This window comes from Kogia breviceps, chromosome 19 (assembly GCF_026419965.1).
Source record: "Kogia breviceps isolate mKogBre1 chromosome 19, mKogBre1 haplotype 1, whole genome shotgun sequence".
Lineage (NCBI taxonomy): Eukaryota > Metazoa > Chordata > Mammalia > Artiodactyla > Physeteridae > Kogia > Kogia breviceps.
Window position 1 is genome coordinate 48,976,516 of NC_081328.1, and position 17,218 is coordinate 48,993,733.

A 17,218-nucleotide genomic window follows, 5' to 3' on the forward strand; every position below is an offset into this window, starting at 1 on the left:
AAACGGGAGAAGGCATTTCTCCTTTGTGTGCGGAGACAGGAGTCTTCCACTCCACCAACATTCTGAAGCTGCCGGTGCTCCATGGAAAAATACTGCCACACCTTGCATCCTCCGTTCCTCAGGATGCACGACAGTGCGCCTGGAGGTCCAACCGAGCTCTCACGGGGGCAGTGGAGGTGCTACTAAGGAAAGGTAACACCAGAGAATCCCACCTGGGTCTGCACTTCACCTCCACCAGGCCCTGCACAGCTTTCACGGCTTCAGAGGACACAGGTGCTTCCCCCGGGGCCACAGTGGTGTCACCCACCCTATGGGACACGAGGAAGCAGGCCCACTGCCTAGCGTCTTTTCAAAACAGGGTCTGCAGGGCTTTGAAGGAAGAAAACGGTGATGCTGGAGGACTGTCTGCTACACTAACCACAACTCCACCGTGGATGGCACAAGAGCTCTAACCCCCTGTACCATGCCAGGGCACTACTTAAGTGTCCTGCACTCAGGGTCATGGTCTAAAGGTCCATGAGCTCTCCCGGGACTATAAGATTCGTGGTACACACTCTGTGGTTTGTATCCCACCCAAATCTGTACAAAACGACGAAAAAAGAAAGAAGTTTTTAAAAGAAACTGAGCTCTCCGGATTGCAATATTTTCAGAAACTACTTTTTAAGAAAAACCCACCCTCCCCCCGTCACACACATTTAAACGTAAAGAGGTGAAGTGATGAGAAAAGACCAAGTCATAACGCTTCCTGAAAAGGGCTCAAAAAACTACACGAAAGGACAAGACTTCCTGCAGCCCCAGCAGCAGGCAGCCCTTCCTGACTAACGCAAGACCTAAACCCAAGTAAGGGAAATGAGTGTGAATTCCCGTAGGTCACAGAAGACCAACGGCCGCTGAACTCCCACAAGTCCCGCACGAGGCCGGGGCTGCCAGCATGTGGCAATACGGTGACTCTCCTCTTGGCTTGTCCAAAAGAAAGTCGATTACATCAAGGCGCTAGAAACCTAACATATACTTACAACACACAACACACCTCCGTAGCCAAAGGCACCTGGCATAGCCAAGTGCCTGCGAGAACCACTCACACATTCTACTAATCCAAACTGCTGCAACCAGCCTGACTTCCCGGCAGTGAAAATGACTCGTTTACATTACTCGGATCACGTGTTTACAAGGGAATCATCTATCAGACCGCTTCAATCCCAGCCTAGTTTCTATCTACGAGCACACAGCTGATGGACCAGCCTAATTCAGCAGCAGCAGCAATGTGCTCAGAGAGTACTCAGGTTAATATGAACCTAATAAAGCTACAATTTACAAGTCAATCACCTGCAAATCTTATTTTAATTCTCTGCAAGATCGAATTTGAATTATTTGGGGAAATCATGCTTTGATTCTAAATATCCCCCCCTCTCACCCATTCTACTGCTATAATACAAGAGATGGCACTACTGAACTCTAATGAATAAGGAGGACTGGGTCCCAGCATCAGAAAACTCAGAGAAAAAGTAATTTCTGGAAATCTGGTGGTCCCTCAGAGTAGAAGCCACTAAGAAGCTGAATAAGAGTATGTTGAGCTGGCATTACAAGGTAAGGAAACCTAATAAAAAGAACAGTTTGCTGGTTATGTTTCCCTATTACACTCAGGAAAGTTAGGACACCCCACCACCACCACCACCACCACCACACCACACCACACACACACACACACACACACACACACACACACACACACACACACCTTGAATAAAGAAAACAGAACTTGGGTTTCAAAAATAAACACTTTTCTGCACACATAGCTCAAATTGAAAATAGTTTTTAAAAAAAGAAAAAGGAGACGACAGAGAAAATATTTCCTTGTATGGCAGCAAACTCAGTTAGGAACTAACGCCCTCTTGACACATTTTCCACCAGGTCTCATACTCCAAATAACAAGTCAATTCTGTGTAGTCTGATGACTCCAAGAAACTACCTGAAGTTTCTGTCTTCCTCTCCTGAGCGCCGGATCTGCCCTTCACCTGAGCAGTGCGCACCTCCACTTGGACCCACCTGGATACTAACGGACACGCTCCGAACTCACCTTATTCGTCATCCCCCAAACCCGGTCCTCTTTCTCGCTCCCTGTTTTAGTGAAGCATGCCACCATCCATGTGGTCACCCGAGTCAGAAACATGACCTACCTCCTCAGCACCCCCCTACACAACCCCCACCAGAGCTGATTCCAGTCCAGACCTCTCTTCTCTTCCCACTGTCCATGACTTCATACAAGCCCCACCCCCTCAGGCCTAGACCATTATCAAGAGAAATTGTACAGGCACTCTCAGAGCTTGCCTCGCTCGCTGGGTCTCAGCCCAGCTCCTCTCTCTCCCTCCCGTCCCTCCTCAGTACCCAGTCGGCTCCTGGAAACGGTCTGAGTTCCTGTGGCACCTCAGAGCTGCTTTCCGCTGCTGCCACCATCAACCTACAACACTCACTATCCTTCCTTGAACACTGGCTCCCCGCTTCCTCACCTAGCCTACTCCTACACGCCTCCAAAACACAGCTCCAAGATCATCACCGCCAGGGAGCCTTCTGTGACTTCCAGGTGTGCCTTAGTGCTGCCATGACCTTTCCTACCTTACTTTACTATTGTCTGTTTATGGGTCTGAGCACCTTGAAGGTGGGACTATGTATGTTTCCTTGGTACCTAGCACAGCACAGCAGTGCTCTATACACGCATGCTGAATAAGTGAATGAATCCAGCTGTCCATGGTAATGAGTCAGATGCCTGCTTAATTAAAAACAGCAGTATTTCCAAGTCACTAATTAGAAGTAATTTTTTAAATTAATTTATTTATTTATGTCTGCTTTGGGTCCTTGTTGCTGCGTGCGGGCTTTCTCTAGTTGCAGTGGGGGGGGGCTACTCTTAGTTGCGGTGCATGGGAGTCTCATTGCCGTGGCTTCTCTTGTTGCAGCACGGGCTCTAGGTGCACGGGCTCAGCAGTTGTGGCTCACAGGCTCTAGAGCACAGGCTCAGCGGCCATGGCGCACGGGTTTAGCTGCCCCGTGGCATGTGGGATCTTCCCGGACCAGGGCTCAAACCCGGGTCCCCTGCATCGGCAGGCGGATTCTTCACCACCGTGCCACCGGGGAAGCCCCTAAAGTAATTTTAAATAGCGTTCTCTGTCACTATGGCCGTCTCTAGAACTGAAAGGAAACCACTGCAGCAAAGAACTGTTCCCTCTCACCACTCCCCTTGCTAGTCACGAGGGTTCACCAGGCACTCCAACAGCTGAGTCAGATTGGCAAGCTAAAATCTAAAATAAGTTCATGGCTACACAAAACTATTATCAATGAATCAATGATCAGAGTTACAAGAAACCACATCATTCGGGGAATGAGGAATCGGTTGGTGCAACTGAACAATGGAGAAGAAATGAAAGTCAGCAGCCACTGGAGGTGAGTGGCCATACAGACATGAGTAACCCCAAACACCCAGGCCACAGAGAAGCAGAAAAAAATCTGCAAACCGAATAAGGCAAAGAAAGGGTCAGAACCCCACAGTACTGCAGTAATACTGCTCAAAACATTTATTCTCCGTCCTAGCACAGGCATCACCTCCAAGGATTATAAAACGCAAATATCTGACATTTGTGTTTCTATGTCTGTGATTTAACTGAGTTCCTGGTTTAATTTTTGACCCAGAGCCTTAACCAACTTAATCAAAAAGAAATATGGAGCCACAAGTCCTGCATCCACTAATGCTATTTACAAAAAAGACTTTTAAGAAGTCAATTTAGACTATCTCCACGGCCACACTGTCCTCCCCCCAACAGAAAAACACTCAAGAGAAATGTCTTTCTTAAAAGAATTTGTGGTGACTGCCCCAACAGCCTTTAGTAATCAACTCCAATGTTAAACAGTGATTAATCATGAAGTGCTTTTCTGTATAGTTTAAATACATACAAAGGAAATGACAAAATGGCCTAAACATCTTGTCCTTGAGAACATTTCTTGAAACTTTAAACCAAATTTCTCAGTGGTTTGATACCAGGACGTAGAAGTCATCTGACTTCACTACCCACTGGAATAAACAGGTCTTTGCTAAGCACCAATTACAGAGAACGGAGGCCACCTCTTCTACACCCCACTCCCACCGGGTTCACTGATGTGAAACTTAAAGCTTTTCTGATCAGTAAGCTTCCAAGAGTTCCGTCCTAGGCTGATTCTACCACAACAAGTATCCCCTAAGTCAAACCTGAATTTTTGCTGAAAATCTTCCAAAGTAACCCAATAAGAAGCAAGTTCCTTTCCATACCTAGAATCAGCACACATGACTGGACCACAGATCTCTCTACCAAAGGCCAGAAGATCACATCTCACCCTAGTAGCAGATAAAAATCTAAGGCGCAAACTCTGCAAAAAGACTCAGTTCCAAGATTTTTTTCCTTAAGAAACAAGTGTAAGGCTCGAGTCTCTCCAACAAGAAAACTATTTGCACATAAGTCTTTTTTTTTTTTTAATATTAGCAACAGCAGCAGGTCCTCTTAGGTCAGCATGTACTTGGCAAATGTTTACTTCGAAAGACCACTGCCTGAACGAACTGCTTCAAAGCCTACTTCACTATTTCCATAACTCACTTCAGTACTTTTCCAGAACACAGGCCCTATACTAAGTGCAAAAGGGGCTTCAAGTGGTTCCTCTTCCCTGGCCTGAGTGTTCCTGACTCAGGATTGCTTCACAGCCCTCTCTGGCAGGATATGAGAAATGCTGCAGGCACAGAATCCCAGCAGGGCTGATTCACTCCCGTCAAGTCACCTCGCAGCTAAGACTGCTTAAGGAAAAGACCCCTCCGGACCCAAACAGTGTCTCTCGCGAAGACTCTCCAACACACACACCCCGGGACCCAAAAACAACACACGAACTCACCCCCACCGTCCCGGGTGTGCACACACAGCCCCTTCGCTCCAGCGTACGAGGACGGAGGCCGGGCTCGCCCTCCGCAGCCCCAGGCCGGCCCGACCGACCTCGGGTGGGGTCCCCCTCCCCGGGAAGGCCGGCAGGAAGGCGGGACTGCAGGGGCCGGGCGGGCCCGCGCGCGGGGACACGGAGAGCTCACCGCGACGCCGGGGGCGCGGAATGAGGGTCGGGGCCGGGCGCGCCCTCAGCCCCACCGCTCTCTCACCTCCTGCGCCGGCGGTCCCGGTTCCTGCCGAGTCGGTCGGACAGGCGCCCCAGGAGGGCGGCCAGCCCGGGGCGGCCAGGCAAGAGGCCCAGCAGCCGCCTCCAGAACACCGGCCCAGCCGCCACAGCCGCCGCCGCCATGGAGACTCGCCGCTTCCGCTTCCGGCGCTCGAGAACTTTATTGACAACAGCGCGCGCGGACACGGGCGGCGCGCGGGAGCCTCGAGGGGAGGCGGACCCACCCCGCAGCCTCCGTTTCCCGCCAGGAGGGCGCAGGTGTGCTGCGCGCAGGGGCCAGGCCGTGGAGGAGCAGGGTGCGGGCACAGGCATCCCCTGCCTCGGTCTCGATACCGGCTGGGGGTGGAGAGTGAGGGAAATCACCTGTCAGACCCCACCACCAAGTTCAGGCTGGACCTGACAGGCCGAGCCCCCGCTCCAAGGCGTTAGCTAAGATGTACAGAAGTGGGTGACCGTTGACTCACCTGGGCGCACTGAGAACGGAAAATCCCCACCAGACCCAGGCGGGACCATCTTTCACCTTGTCAGCCCCGGGCCTGCAGCTCCAGGGCACAGAGCAGCTCACCCAGTCTAGGCGCAGTAAAGACCCCTCCGTCCTCCCCGTGCGCCCAAATGCATACACACGCTGTAACCCGGCCCTGGGAACTACGGCTCCGTGGCCAAAGAGGCTGAAGGAGCTCATCCCCACAACCAAGAACACTTTCTTGTAGCTGATTTTAAAAAGCTAACGGATGACTCTCATCTGTATCATGTGGTTCCTTGGCAGGATCCACATAGGCTGGGACTTGGAAACTGGAAAAGCTGTAGGAGATAATCATATCCTACTTATGGCGGGGAGGGGAGGTGTTGTGTGGTTAAAAGGTTATGGACACACAGGATACAAAACATTCCGAATTCTGCTTTCAACAAATTACCCGAGGATATGAATTATACATTCCCTACAAGAATGTTCATCTGAGCACTGTTCATATCAAAAGTCTGGAAGCAATCAACACTGGGGAGTTGGTTAAGTAATGGTAAATCACTATGTTGAAAGACCGTGCATTCATTTTAAAAAAGTATGTTCTAGAAGAATGGTTAATGGGAGTTCCCTGGCAGTCCGGTGGTTAGGACTCTGTGCTTTTACTAACATGGCCCTGGGGTTCAATCCCTGGTTGGGGCACTAAGGTCTCACAAGCCGATCCTGCAAGCCACGCGGTGTGGCCAAAAAAAAAAAGAGAATGGTTAATGAGGGCTTCCCTGGTGGCACAGTGGTTGGGAGTCCGCCTGCCGATGCAGGGGACGCGGGTTCATGCCCCGGTCTGGGAAGATCCCATATGCCGCGTAGCAGCTGGGCCCATGAGCCATGGCCACTGAGCCTGCGCGTCTGGAGCCCGTGCTCCGCAGCGGGAGAGGCCAAAGCAGTGAGAGGCCCGCGTACCGAATAAAAAGAATCAGCCTCCCAATGCAGGGGACACGGGTTCGAGCCCTGGTCCGGGAAGATCCCACATGCCGCAGAGCAACTAAGCCCGTGCGCGCCACAACTACTGAGCCTGAGCTCTAGAGCCCGCAAGCCACAACTACTGAGCCCACACGCCGCAACTACTGAAGCCCACGCACCTACAGCCCATGCTCCACAACAAGAGAAGCCACCGCATTGAGAAGCCCGCGCACCACAGTGAAGAGTAGCCCCCGTTCGCCACAACTAGGGAAAACCCGTGCACAGCAACGAAGACCCAACGCAGCAACAATTTTAAAAATAAATTTATTTTAAAAAAAAAGAATGGTTAATGAAATTAAGAGTAAAATCCAGATTTCAAAGAGTAGTATAGAGCTTATCCCATTTTGTTAAAAATCTGAGAGTGTGGGTACAGACAGACTGAAACTAAATACACCAAAATGTTAACATTGGTTATTTGGTGCTATTTAAGAATTTCCAAATTGTTTACAATCAGAGAGTACTTCAGATTTTAATTTTTCCTCTAAGTTCAGATAGCTTTACAAATACAGGGCGGAATTTGATTCAACTCTTCCAAGTTAGAAGTGGTGAGAATCATCAAATTGCCTAATTTCCAGGAACTAGAATGAAAATATCCCTTGCTTGGTTCCACTTTTGCACCATGCCTGGTACAGGGTAGTTGCAGGGTCAAGGTGCTGAGTGGCTGCACCATGATGCTGGGCAATGAGCACCACGTGGACCACAGGAGCACCCCAACCATCCTGAAAAGAGCTGGCAGCTTCTTTTCGCAATGTGATGCTTTGCTGGGTGGGATATTAAGTGAGACAAACAACCATAGTACCATCCCACTGGGAATTTCTGATCTAAAGTAAACTATAGTAGCACACAGAGATATTGACAGTACGGTAAGTTAAACTAAGGAGTATTTACATTAAGTGTAAACAGCAGACAATGACCCCAGTCCTTTCTGAAGCCACACACCGAGAGCCTCTGGCCTTCCTGGCTACTTTGAAACAGTCAGAGCTACAACCAGAGTGAGGCAACTATGACTTTGCCCTACAGCACACACATTTAGAGTTGCAAAAATTTTAAATAATGGTTTTCAGGGATTGAGCAATTTTTTAGATGGTTACATTTTTACATGGTGACAGCACACAAACACTGTTTCCTCCAAGAAGTCTCATCTGGGCTAGTTAGGGAGAATAAGTAGAGACAAATCACGCTCAGCTAACACAGGTGGCCCAGAAAGTCTGCCTGGGAGCACCCCCAAGCTGCTTGGAGGACAGGCAGTCTGGGAAGACACGACGACAGCTGCTGGGGGTTCTCAAGTCACACCTTGATGACCCCAGACGAGAAAGCATCTGTCCTCTGAAACCCCTCGGTGGCTCGGAAGCCCATCCGCCGAGTCTCCCTCATCCTCCTGTCTGCACCCACTGCCTTCTCGTTAGTCTGCTTGCTTCTTCCCAAACAGGAGGTACCAGGCTGAGAATGACAGGGTTGATGGACCGAGATCATGTCTTCCCAAACGGAAAAGGAAACCCATTCATGAAAAGGAGAGTTGACGTCACGGAGTGGTGGGCTGCTGCCCCTGATAGCGGGGCTGCTCTCCCGGGCAGGAAACACCAGGAAATCCTGAGCCAAGGGCCCGTGCCTCACTGTCTGTGATTCACTCCCTGGACCGAAAATCATGCCAGTGTAAGAGGAAGGCCCCTCCTTCCAGAGCTTGCTTTGTGAGCGAGGGTCTCTCCCAAACACAGGGCTATTGCAAATTCAGGAGGGAGGAAGGGGCTGGCCAGCCCACCTCCTGCCTCGGTGATGAGAAGCTCTCCTAGGTTAGTTTGACCTGGGGGCTGATGGGCTGCCTCTGAGGACCGCACTCTTGTTTTGTAGGGAATGCAGCCTAGGTACTAAGGATGGCATGAAACCAGCCTTGGGGCCACAGCCTGCATCCCCCTCCATTCTTCTACTCTGTCACCCCGCCTCACCAGCCTGGCCTTTTTACCACCCTTCAAACTCCCCACACACATTGCTGCCCTAGGATCTCTGTGTTAGTTGTTCTGTCTGCTTACAATGTCCTCCACCACTGCCCCCCACCCCCCCATCCTTCGGAGCTCTGTCTAAAGCTCTCCCTCCCCTAGAAAGGCCCTCCTGGCCCCATAACAGGATTTTATTTTCTTTCTATTAAGAACTGTGATCTAATCTTATTCATTGGTTGATTGTCGTGTGTCTTTTGTCTTCCTGCTCCGCCCCCCACGCCCAAATGTGAGGCCTTAGAGCACTGAGGCACTGAGCCCCCAGAAGAGGACGTGGCACCAGAAGCCAACTCATTCATGCTGGTTTGATTAATGCATGCATGGCAGGAGGTGTGAGCTCTGGAGCCTCCCGGCTGCAGGAGGGAACCAGCCAGTTTGTGCTTTTCCACCAAGGGTGGGGCGATGGTGGCTTGGCCTCCTGGGATTTTACTGACCTGCTGCCACAGATCACTTTGCAAATGTGGCAGCTCACAGAGCCCTCGGTCTCCCCTCAGGCCACCAGCCCTTTTCCTGCCTTCATTCTCCCTGGGATATGCTCTCCCCACTGAGCTGTTACCCTGATCTTCTCCAGCCCTTTATACTCTTCCCCCGCAAAACTAAGACCTGACCCCAGTCCTCCCTGGCATGAGACAGGCTTCTGTTCTCCCAGAGCAGAGATTGCCAGATGCTTTCTTAAAGGGCTCAGTGGTAAATATTTCACACATTGGGGGGCCAGTCTCAGTGGCAACTACTCAAGTCTGGTGCAAAAGCCACAAGCTGTAGAAATGAGTGTGGTTGTATTTTCAATAAAACTTTATTTACAAAAGCATCCTGCCAGCCTTGCACCACAGTTTGCCAACGTCTGTTTCAGAACTTGGCTTTTCCCTGGGCTGCAGCAGTGGACCTGGCATGGGCCCCACCGGGCTTGTATGGCTCTAAAAGCAGGGAGAGATGAGATCTTCTGGCAACAGGGACCTGAGGAAGTTGGAGTTTGGGGTTGTGAAGAACAAATTGGCCAAGCACTGAGTTCCAACCAGCAACCTCGCTGGTAGGGTTAGAGAAGCGGTCAAGGTTCTTGCATTTGTCATTTAAACTTTTCAGTGTCAAAAATCTTGTCATCTGCAAAACAAAATACCTATTGCTCAATGGCTCTCTTGCCACAAAGAGGCCCAGGATAATCTGGCATTTCATCAGCAAGAAGTCAGAGCCCAAATTTCTGGAAATGCCTCCTGGGCAGAGCAAGCCAGTTTGCTTCTCTGTCCCAGCGAGAGATAAATGTAGCTCTCAGCTTCAGGGGAATCTCAACCTCTTGTGGTGTGGCAGGCAGCCAGCACCACCCCAACCAGGAGCTGCAGGCCTCCTCGTGATCCAGCAGCCCAGCCCGTGGGGAGACACGGCGGCCCGTGGCCAGTTATGTCCCAGGGAAACCCAGGCTCCCCGGGAACCACTTGGGTGGCGGAGGTGAGCTGCTGGGGGGGACTTCCTGGCAAAACTCCACCCTGCCTCACCTTCCTCTGCTTCTCCCTGCCCAGCCCTCACGGTGATTTGAAGCAAGAGGCTAGGTGTGCCCCACGATTGGCACCAGAGTCTCCAGCAGGACAAGTCTCCTTGCTGAGATGAGGCCAAATCAGACCAGGCCCCAGCAGGTGGGAGAAGAGGCTCCGGACTCCCAGGCTCGGGCTTGATTTATTTCTAGTCTCCTGGAAGTTAGAAAAGAGACTCAAAGGAAATCCCCCAAAGTCAATCGTCCTTCTTACCCCTTAGGCTAGAGAGGTGGGAAGACAGAAGCCAGGTAGAGTTGCCACATCTATGCCTGCAGCTCCTGGCAGGAAGGGGAGTGGGGGGAGGGCGGTCGTCCTGGGTGGTGGGCTCTGCTGAGCTGGAGAGCCCAGGTCCCGTCTAGAGGGCCCACCAGACCTACCAGATTGTTCTCCGAAAGCCCCCAATTCAAATGTGGATGTGAAATTGCCAGATTTTTAAATGTTGTCTCAAAAATGTTAAATTCTGTACAGGTCAACCAATGCATCTGTGGGCTTCATTCAGCCTGTAGCTCACCACTTCACAGGCATCTTTTGATCTATTTTTAAAAAAATGCCCCAGATACCACAGGAGGAAGGGTAACTGTAGAAGGTCACAGTCCATCTGTACCTTTTGCCTTTTTTTTTTTTTTTTTGTGCTACGCGGGCCTCTCGCCGCTGTGGCCTCTCCTGTCGCGGAGCACAGGCTCCGGACGCGCAGGCCCAGTGGCCATGGCCCATGGGCCCAGCCGCTCCACGGCATGTGGGATCCTCCCGGACCGGGGCACAAACCCGCGTCCCCCGCATCGGCAGGCGGACTCTCAACCACTGCGCCACCAGGGAAGCCCCCCTTTTGCCTTTTGAATGTTGAACCATGAGGCTGTCCTGCCTGTTCCTGAAACATCTTTTCGCTTTACAAAGTTCCAGAAGTCAGAGGTTGTGCCTGACCCACCTCCCACAGTAGAATGGAGTAGAATATTCCATCTTCTCTGCTCGTAGCTGCCTCAGGTTGAGCTTGGAAGCTGGGAACTAAGGCCTTTAGTGGGTGGGAGGGAGAGTGAGAAATGAGACAGAAGTGAACAGTGGGAAAGATGCTTGGGAGCAGAGCCCAGGCGCCCTGATGCTGGTCGTGCCCCTGTCGCAGACTCTGCTTGCTCCTAGCACCCACAAGCTGGGAGACATGGGAAGGTGACCTCTCCAGACCTCGGCTTCCCATCTCTCTGCACGTGTCCCTTCCTCAGGGGTTCCCTTCAGATGTCCCCCCCTACAGACTGGGTGTCCCCATAATATGCTCACACAGCCCCTGTGACTTCTCCTGCAGAGTACCTAGCACAGTCGAAATTCATTAATCATGACATAAATTGTGGGAGAACCTTGTACTTCTGGAAAGAGTCTAAGCTCCCTGAGGGCCCAGAGTGATAAATTCCAAGCACCCAGACCAATCTCTGACACATAGCAGGTGCTCAAAAGTTACCTCTTAGGGCTTCCCTGGTGGCGCAGTGGTTGAGAGTCCGCCTGCCAATGCAGGGGACACAGGTTCGTGCCCCGGTCCGGGAAGATCCCACGTGCCGCGGAGCGGCTGGGCCCCTCAGCCATGGCCGCTGAGCCAGCGCGTCCGGAGCCTGTGCTCCGCAACGGGAGAGGCCACGACAGTGAGAGGCCCGCGTACCACAAAAAAAAAAAAAAAAAAAAATTTACCTCTTAAAGAAATGAATGAATAGGGACTTCCCTGGCAGTCCAGTATTTAAGACTCCACGCTTTCAATGCTGGGGACACGGGTTCGATCCCTGTTCAGGCAACTAAGATTCCCCCATGTTGTGGGGCATTGTCAAAAAAGAAAAAAAAAAAAAGAATGAACGAATGAATGGTTTTGTAAAGTATGTCTTGCAGGAGCAAGACGTGACTCTGAGTAGGTCCACTTAGCCCAGAAATCTGGACTGCCACCAGCATTTTGTTTATAATTATCGGGGTCTTATGAAATCCTGGGCAGGGGGCGTTTCACATACCCAGGTGAAGACGCTCTGAACTCCACTCATGTGAGGCCAGGTGAGTGCAGCAGGGGCAAGAGGCCAGGTGGAAAGCAAGGGGATCGGAGAGCCAGCCCCCAATGTCATACCTTAGAATCTCACCTCTGTCCCTGCTGGAGACTCCCACCTCCCATTCCTTCTGAGCCACTTCTCTGTCATCCCGGCTGGTTCCGGACCTTGGGAGCCTGAGAGAGGATACATCACATCCCTTTGAATTTGTCCAAGAATCAGTGCGTGCCAATGTGTGCTTCAATTCAGAGGAGCCAGGGACCTTCCCGGGGGTGTCACACACCTGGATGGGGGACTCAGGAGGTTTTCGTGGCAACCCAGCCACTGCAGGGAACCTGAGTGCAGGCCCAGGAGGTCAGTTCAGATGCTGAGTGCATGCCCGGGGAGAGAGGGTGAGCAGCCCCTGACCCAGGAGCCTGGGAGGTCGAGGGCTGCCCACTGCCGTGCTCCAGCAGCCAGCCCATCTGGCTACTGTAGGGCAGGCCGGAGCCTTGCACCCACCTGGTCCCCCACCCATCCTGGCTCTCCAAGGGCGTCTGGAGCCCAGGAGCCTGCCTCCATCCTCACCACCCCCCTGCCGGCTCTCCCTCTCGGGGCACTGCCACTTCAGCTCCAGGCGCCCGGCCAGGCCTCATTTGCATTACAGCCCAGATGGTTCACCACAGCCTTGCTTCCCAGAACTGCCCGCTACCCCGGTGTCTGTTCCCGGGCGCTGGAAAGGGCACGGGTACATGCACAGTGGTCGCTTCAGAGCAAACAGAGACTATTCCCATCCCAGCTCAGGACAGAGCAGGGCTGATTGGTTTGGGGTCAGGGGAGATAACTGGCTAGATGCTAACGCCCCTCCTTTTCTACCCCCACTCCGAACTGGGAACAGATGTGGATTCTTCTTCGAGCCGGTGGAAGAAACTTCTCTCCCCTCCCAGATACCCCCCCCACGCTTCGTACTCTCCAGGCCCTCCTAGAGTCACCCTCCCACCCTCTACCCCCTACCCCCTACCCGCTACCTACCCCCTATCCCCTCTGCTGTGGGTGGAGGACTGGGGCCCCCCGGGCAGGGGGTCAGAGCTCAGACCCACCCCGAGTACCAGAGGGAGAGGAATCTGAGAACGCAGGGTGGGTAAGTGGGTGGGTTGGTAAAGTGTTTTCTTTCCCTCCCTCGGCACTTTTTCTGGGAAATGCCAGAGGCCAGCTGGGCCTGGAATGTCAGAAGGAACTCCTCCACTGCTCACACACATCTGAGCCATAAACCTTTTCATTAGCTCTGCCGCCCCTCCCCGCAGAAACAAAGGCCTGCAAACTGGAATGGCGCTTCCGGCTGCGGGCCATTGTCCAGGCCTCCCCCGCCCGCCCCTCAGGATTGTCTAAAGCAGGAAAGAGAGAGGTCGGTCGGGGTCAGCCTGGTATGCGACCCTCGGACCTTTCCTCCTGCGCAGGAAAGGGCACCCCTGCCATTGCCCCGCGGCCAGCAGGGCCGGCTCCCCCCATCAGCCCTGGTGGGCAGGGGCTTCAGATGAGAGGGGCTAAGATGCCCAAGGAAGCCCAGCCCTGGGAGAGACTCACTGGGGCAGTGAGGGGCAGGGCTTCCAAGAGGTCAGGTGAGACACTCCCCCCACCTTCTCCAAATTGTCCAAGAGAAAGGGGGGCAGGAGAGGAGAGACCTCACTGCCTCCTGCCCGTTTCCTGTAGCCCCAGAGGGAAGGAACCACAGTCTTTTCCCCACCGTTGTATCCCCAGGCTTCCCCAACTAACTGGCATGTGGTAGAAGCGCAATCAACGTGGGATAAGTAATATCAGGCCACCAGGCAGTTGAACCCAGGGTGCCTCCTTGTGCTGTAGAAAGCCCATCAGTCTTGAGACAGAGGGAGGCCTTGGGCTTGGTGTTGAGCAACTCCTGTGGTCTGAGGCCAGTCTACTAAGCCATCTGGCTGCAAAGGCAGCCACCAAACAGAACAATGGCGACAGTGCCCACGCCCAGGCTGGCCCCCGGAGGATACGGAGATCATGTGCGCAAGTATGGGACCTCGTGTTCACCAAGACGAGCCAGAGCTTCCTGCGACCGCCCCACAGGCACCAGCATTCCCATCTAAGAGGTTTGGGCAAGAGCTCATCATCTGTCACACACCATGAGTAAGTGAAGCCCCACGGGCAGCTGAAACCACTGTGTACTTCCCCTCCATCATGAATGAATATCTTTATTATCTTTATGACCAAGCACCTTTGCCTGGAAATGGGATTCTGACTTCATAAGAAATCCTGCAAAGGGAGAGATTCTGAAAAGGCAGGAGGCTCCTAAATCCCTTAGCCAGGGAAACAGCGTGGAGGGGCAGAGGGGCCAGACCTGGATAATGGTTTCTCACCTCTACCCCGTCCCCAGCAGACAGGGAAAGAGCCTTAGGTCAGGTCTGCCCTGGTCTGGGCATCTCTCTTGCCTGGAAAAAGGCGTCTGGGAGTGTGCCCTGTATTGTCCCGATCTCTCCTCCCCGACTTACCCAGCAAAGTTCGAGTCTTCACTCCCTTTGTCTTCTGATTAGCAGGCCTCATAGTCTCCACCAACCACACAGGGGCTTCTATACCCTCCTTCCCAGCTAAGCAGCCGCTCCTGAGCCCTTCAGGAAAAAACCAAAAGCTACTCTAGAAGAAAGCGGTCAGTAGTATCTAAAAATGATGGAAAACAGAAGTCAACACAATCCCTTATTTAAAGAGCCATTGAGCACTTTCTATGTACCAGTTTCTAGGCTTCCATAGGGGGGAAAAAAAAAATCAACTATAGCCCTTTTCCTCTAGGTTATCAGTGGATGAGTAGGGCATGTTTGTCAGCATAGAAAGAGCTACCCTGGAAGTTTAGACGGCTCTCTGTCAAATCTTAGAGGAAAAGTAGAAATCAGCCAAGGTGTGGAAGGTAGTTCCACCCAGAGGGAAGCAAACATGCAAAGACCCAGGCCTGGGGAACGTTCTGGACACAGCCTGGAGCTCCATGTAGCTGAAGCTTGAAGTGTCAGTGGGGCAGAGGCAGCTGGTGAAGCTGGGAGGGAGCAGAGAGCCTTAGACATATACTCACTGAGAGGTTCGGGTCACCACAAAGGCAGTGCGAACCCCCTGGAGATATTAGAAAGCCAAAGGGAAACTTGGTGACTGGCTGAACCGTTGGAAGACAGCAGCTTTTTGGAGTATATCTTATATAGGAGATATATAGCTCTCCAAAACATAAAGCCACTTGTAGCCATATGCATCCCCTAGTAGCCCATGCGGCAGCAGCTCAGCCCTCCTCTCCTCCCTCTCCCCAGAGACTCCTCAGTGCTTTCAAAATGATTATAGCTAACATAAACTGAGCATTTAATATGTGCAAGGCACTGTTCTAAGCATTTTGCATGCATTGGCTCAGTCCTCACAAGCACCTGATGAAGTAGGTACTATTATCAGCCCGTCTTACAAATTAGGAAACTGAGGCACAGCTGGGAAAGTCAGTGGCCCAAAGTCATACAGCTACTGGGTTGTGGAGCCCGGACGGCAGTTCAGTCTCCTGAGTCAGTATGCAGGGAGCCCTGCCCCTCTCCAGCAGGACAGCTTCTTTCAGGCCCCTGGGCATGCATGATGACCCTGCCCTTCCTCTCTGCTCTTTAAATCGTCCAGGTACTCTGGGGCCCACTCTGTGCTCCCCGCCAGTCATGCAGCCTTTGCTGCTGGCCCTTGGCAGAGCCCAGGCTCACTTGGGTACCGTGCTGTTGACATCAGGACTTACCTATTTCAGAGGTATGAGTCTCTCCAACCAGACCGGGGAATCCCAAGCTCAGGGGCTGTTTCTTCCTCCTTATCTCTCCCGTCCCCACTTCTGACCCCCTCTCCCCGCAAGAATGAATTATCACAGTCTCATAGGATCATAATTACAACCACTTCTTTCTCACGCCGCTCAACACTTGGGGGTCCCATGTCCCCTCACCTCCCCTGTAGCCCTGCAGGATTCACCCAGCCCTTCTGTGTTCCCAGCGCTTTGCCCCATGCCTGGCAAAGGTAGGCACTCAATGAGGGTTTTGGGAATGGATGAATGAATATAACTTGTGTCCGAGCCTTATAATTTACAAAGCAGTTTCTCATCCATTAACTCAAGGGCTATTCCTCGTGAGTCTTCCTTGTCCTCCACGGGCTCAGCACAGAAGTGGATGGTCATGGTGGCAGCCTCCTAAGCAATGGATGAGAAAAAGAATGAACTCCTGATTCTACAGAGAAGGAGAATCCATTTCATTAGCCCGCAAGTATCTGGAGGGCAAAGACTAGGTCTTATTCGTCATTGTATTTCAATGCCCAGCACAATGTCTGGTACACAGAGTCCAATATTTGTGAAATGTGTCGAATAAATCAATTTCCCCCTCTGCAGAAGTAACAAGACTTCTTCCTGACTACTGCTCTCCTAACAGAATCCAAAGGGAGAATTGGACTGAATTACTTCCATGTCTAGCACATTTTGATGTGCAGAATCTTTTCTTGTCTTTTTAATCTCAGATCTCTGATGGGAAAAGATTATTATTCCTACTTTACGGATGGCAAAGCTGAATTCCAGAGAGACTGGGTGTCCTGACCACATCTCACTTAGTCCCCTGACATCTGTGGGGGAGAGAAGTGATGGCACAGACCGAAGACACAGCGGCAACTTGGAGGCACAGTGAGGTGCCTATCAGCTCCTAGAGAAGCAAAGGAGCCAGGTCTCTGAGTTCTAAACTCCCGAGGATCTCCCCCTTCCTTTCTGACTCCTTATCTTCCGTGGTATGGCATCTGGGAAAAGGGCAGCGTCCGAAGCTCTCAGCCCCTGCGTCCTGAGAGATGACAATCTAAGTGCCACTTAAGCTAGTTCTCAGGTGTCTCCAGCACCCCACTGCCTGTTTGGGGACGGATGGCAAAATTTTCCATCCTTTGTAAAGCTAGCCCTGTTTAGCTCAGACCACCCACATCCACGCCGACGTGACCAAGAACAGATCCGCTGTTCACCTCAATCACCTCCTCTTCTCACCCCCCGGGGAGAGATCGGCCCCCAACATTCAG

The 17,218-nt window shown here is 52.2% G+C and overlaps 1 protein-coding gene and 1 long non-coding RNA gene across 10 annotated transcripts in view; both read right to left on the reverse strand.

Moving 5' to 3' along the window:
* The window catches only part of PGS1 (phosphatidylglycerophosphate synthase 1), a 44,560-nt gene extending 39,226 nt beyond the window's left edge, over nucleotides 1–5,334 (reverse strand). The window contains exon 1 of one of the 9 annotated variants that reach the window (XR_010838265.1): nucleotides 5,162–5,324. Coding sequence is in view for 2 of the 9 variants with exons in the window: in XM_067021675.1 (XP_066877776.1) it covers nucleotides 5,162–5,301 (140 nt within the window). In the remaining 7 variants the exon portion in view is untranslated. The other 8 variants (XR_010838266.1, XR_010838267.1, XR_009332464.2 and 5 more) reach the window with 8 other exon arrangements.
* Nucleotides 5,335–9,432: 4,098 nt separating this feature from the next.
* LOC136793194 (uncharacterized) lies at nucleotides 9,433–14,839 on the reverse strand. The gene is made up of 3 exons (XR_010838156.1): nucleotides 14,674–14,839; nucleotides 12,275–12,357; nucleotides 9,433–9,747 (listed from the first exon to the last, which is right to left on the reverse strand). It is a non-coding gene; the product is annotated as an uncharacterized lncRNA (long non-coding RNA).
* Between the last annotated feature and the right edge of the window lie 2,379 nt (nucleotides 14,840–17,218).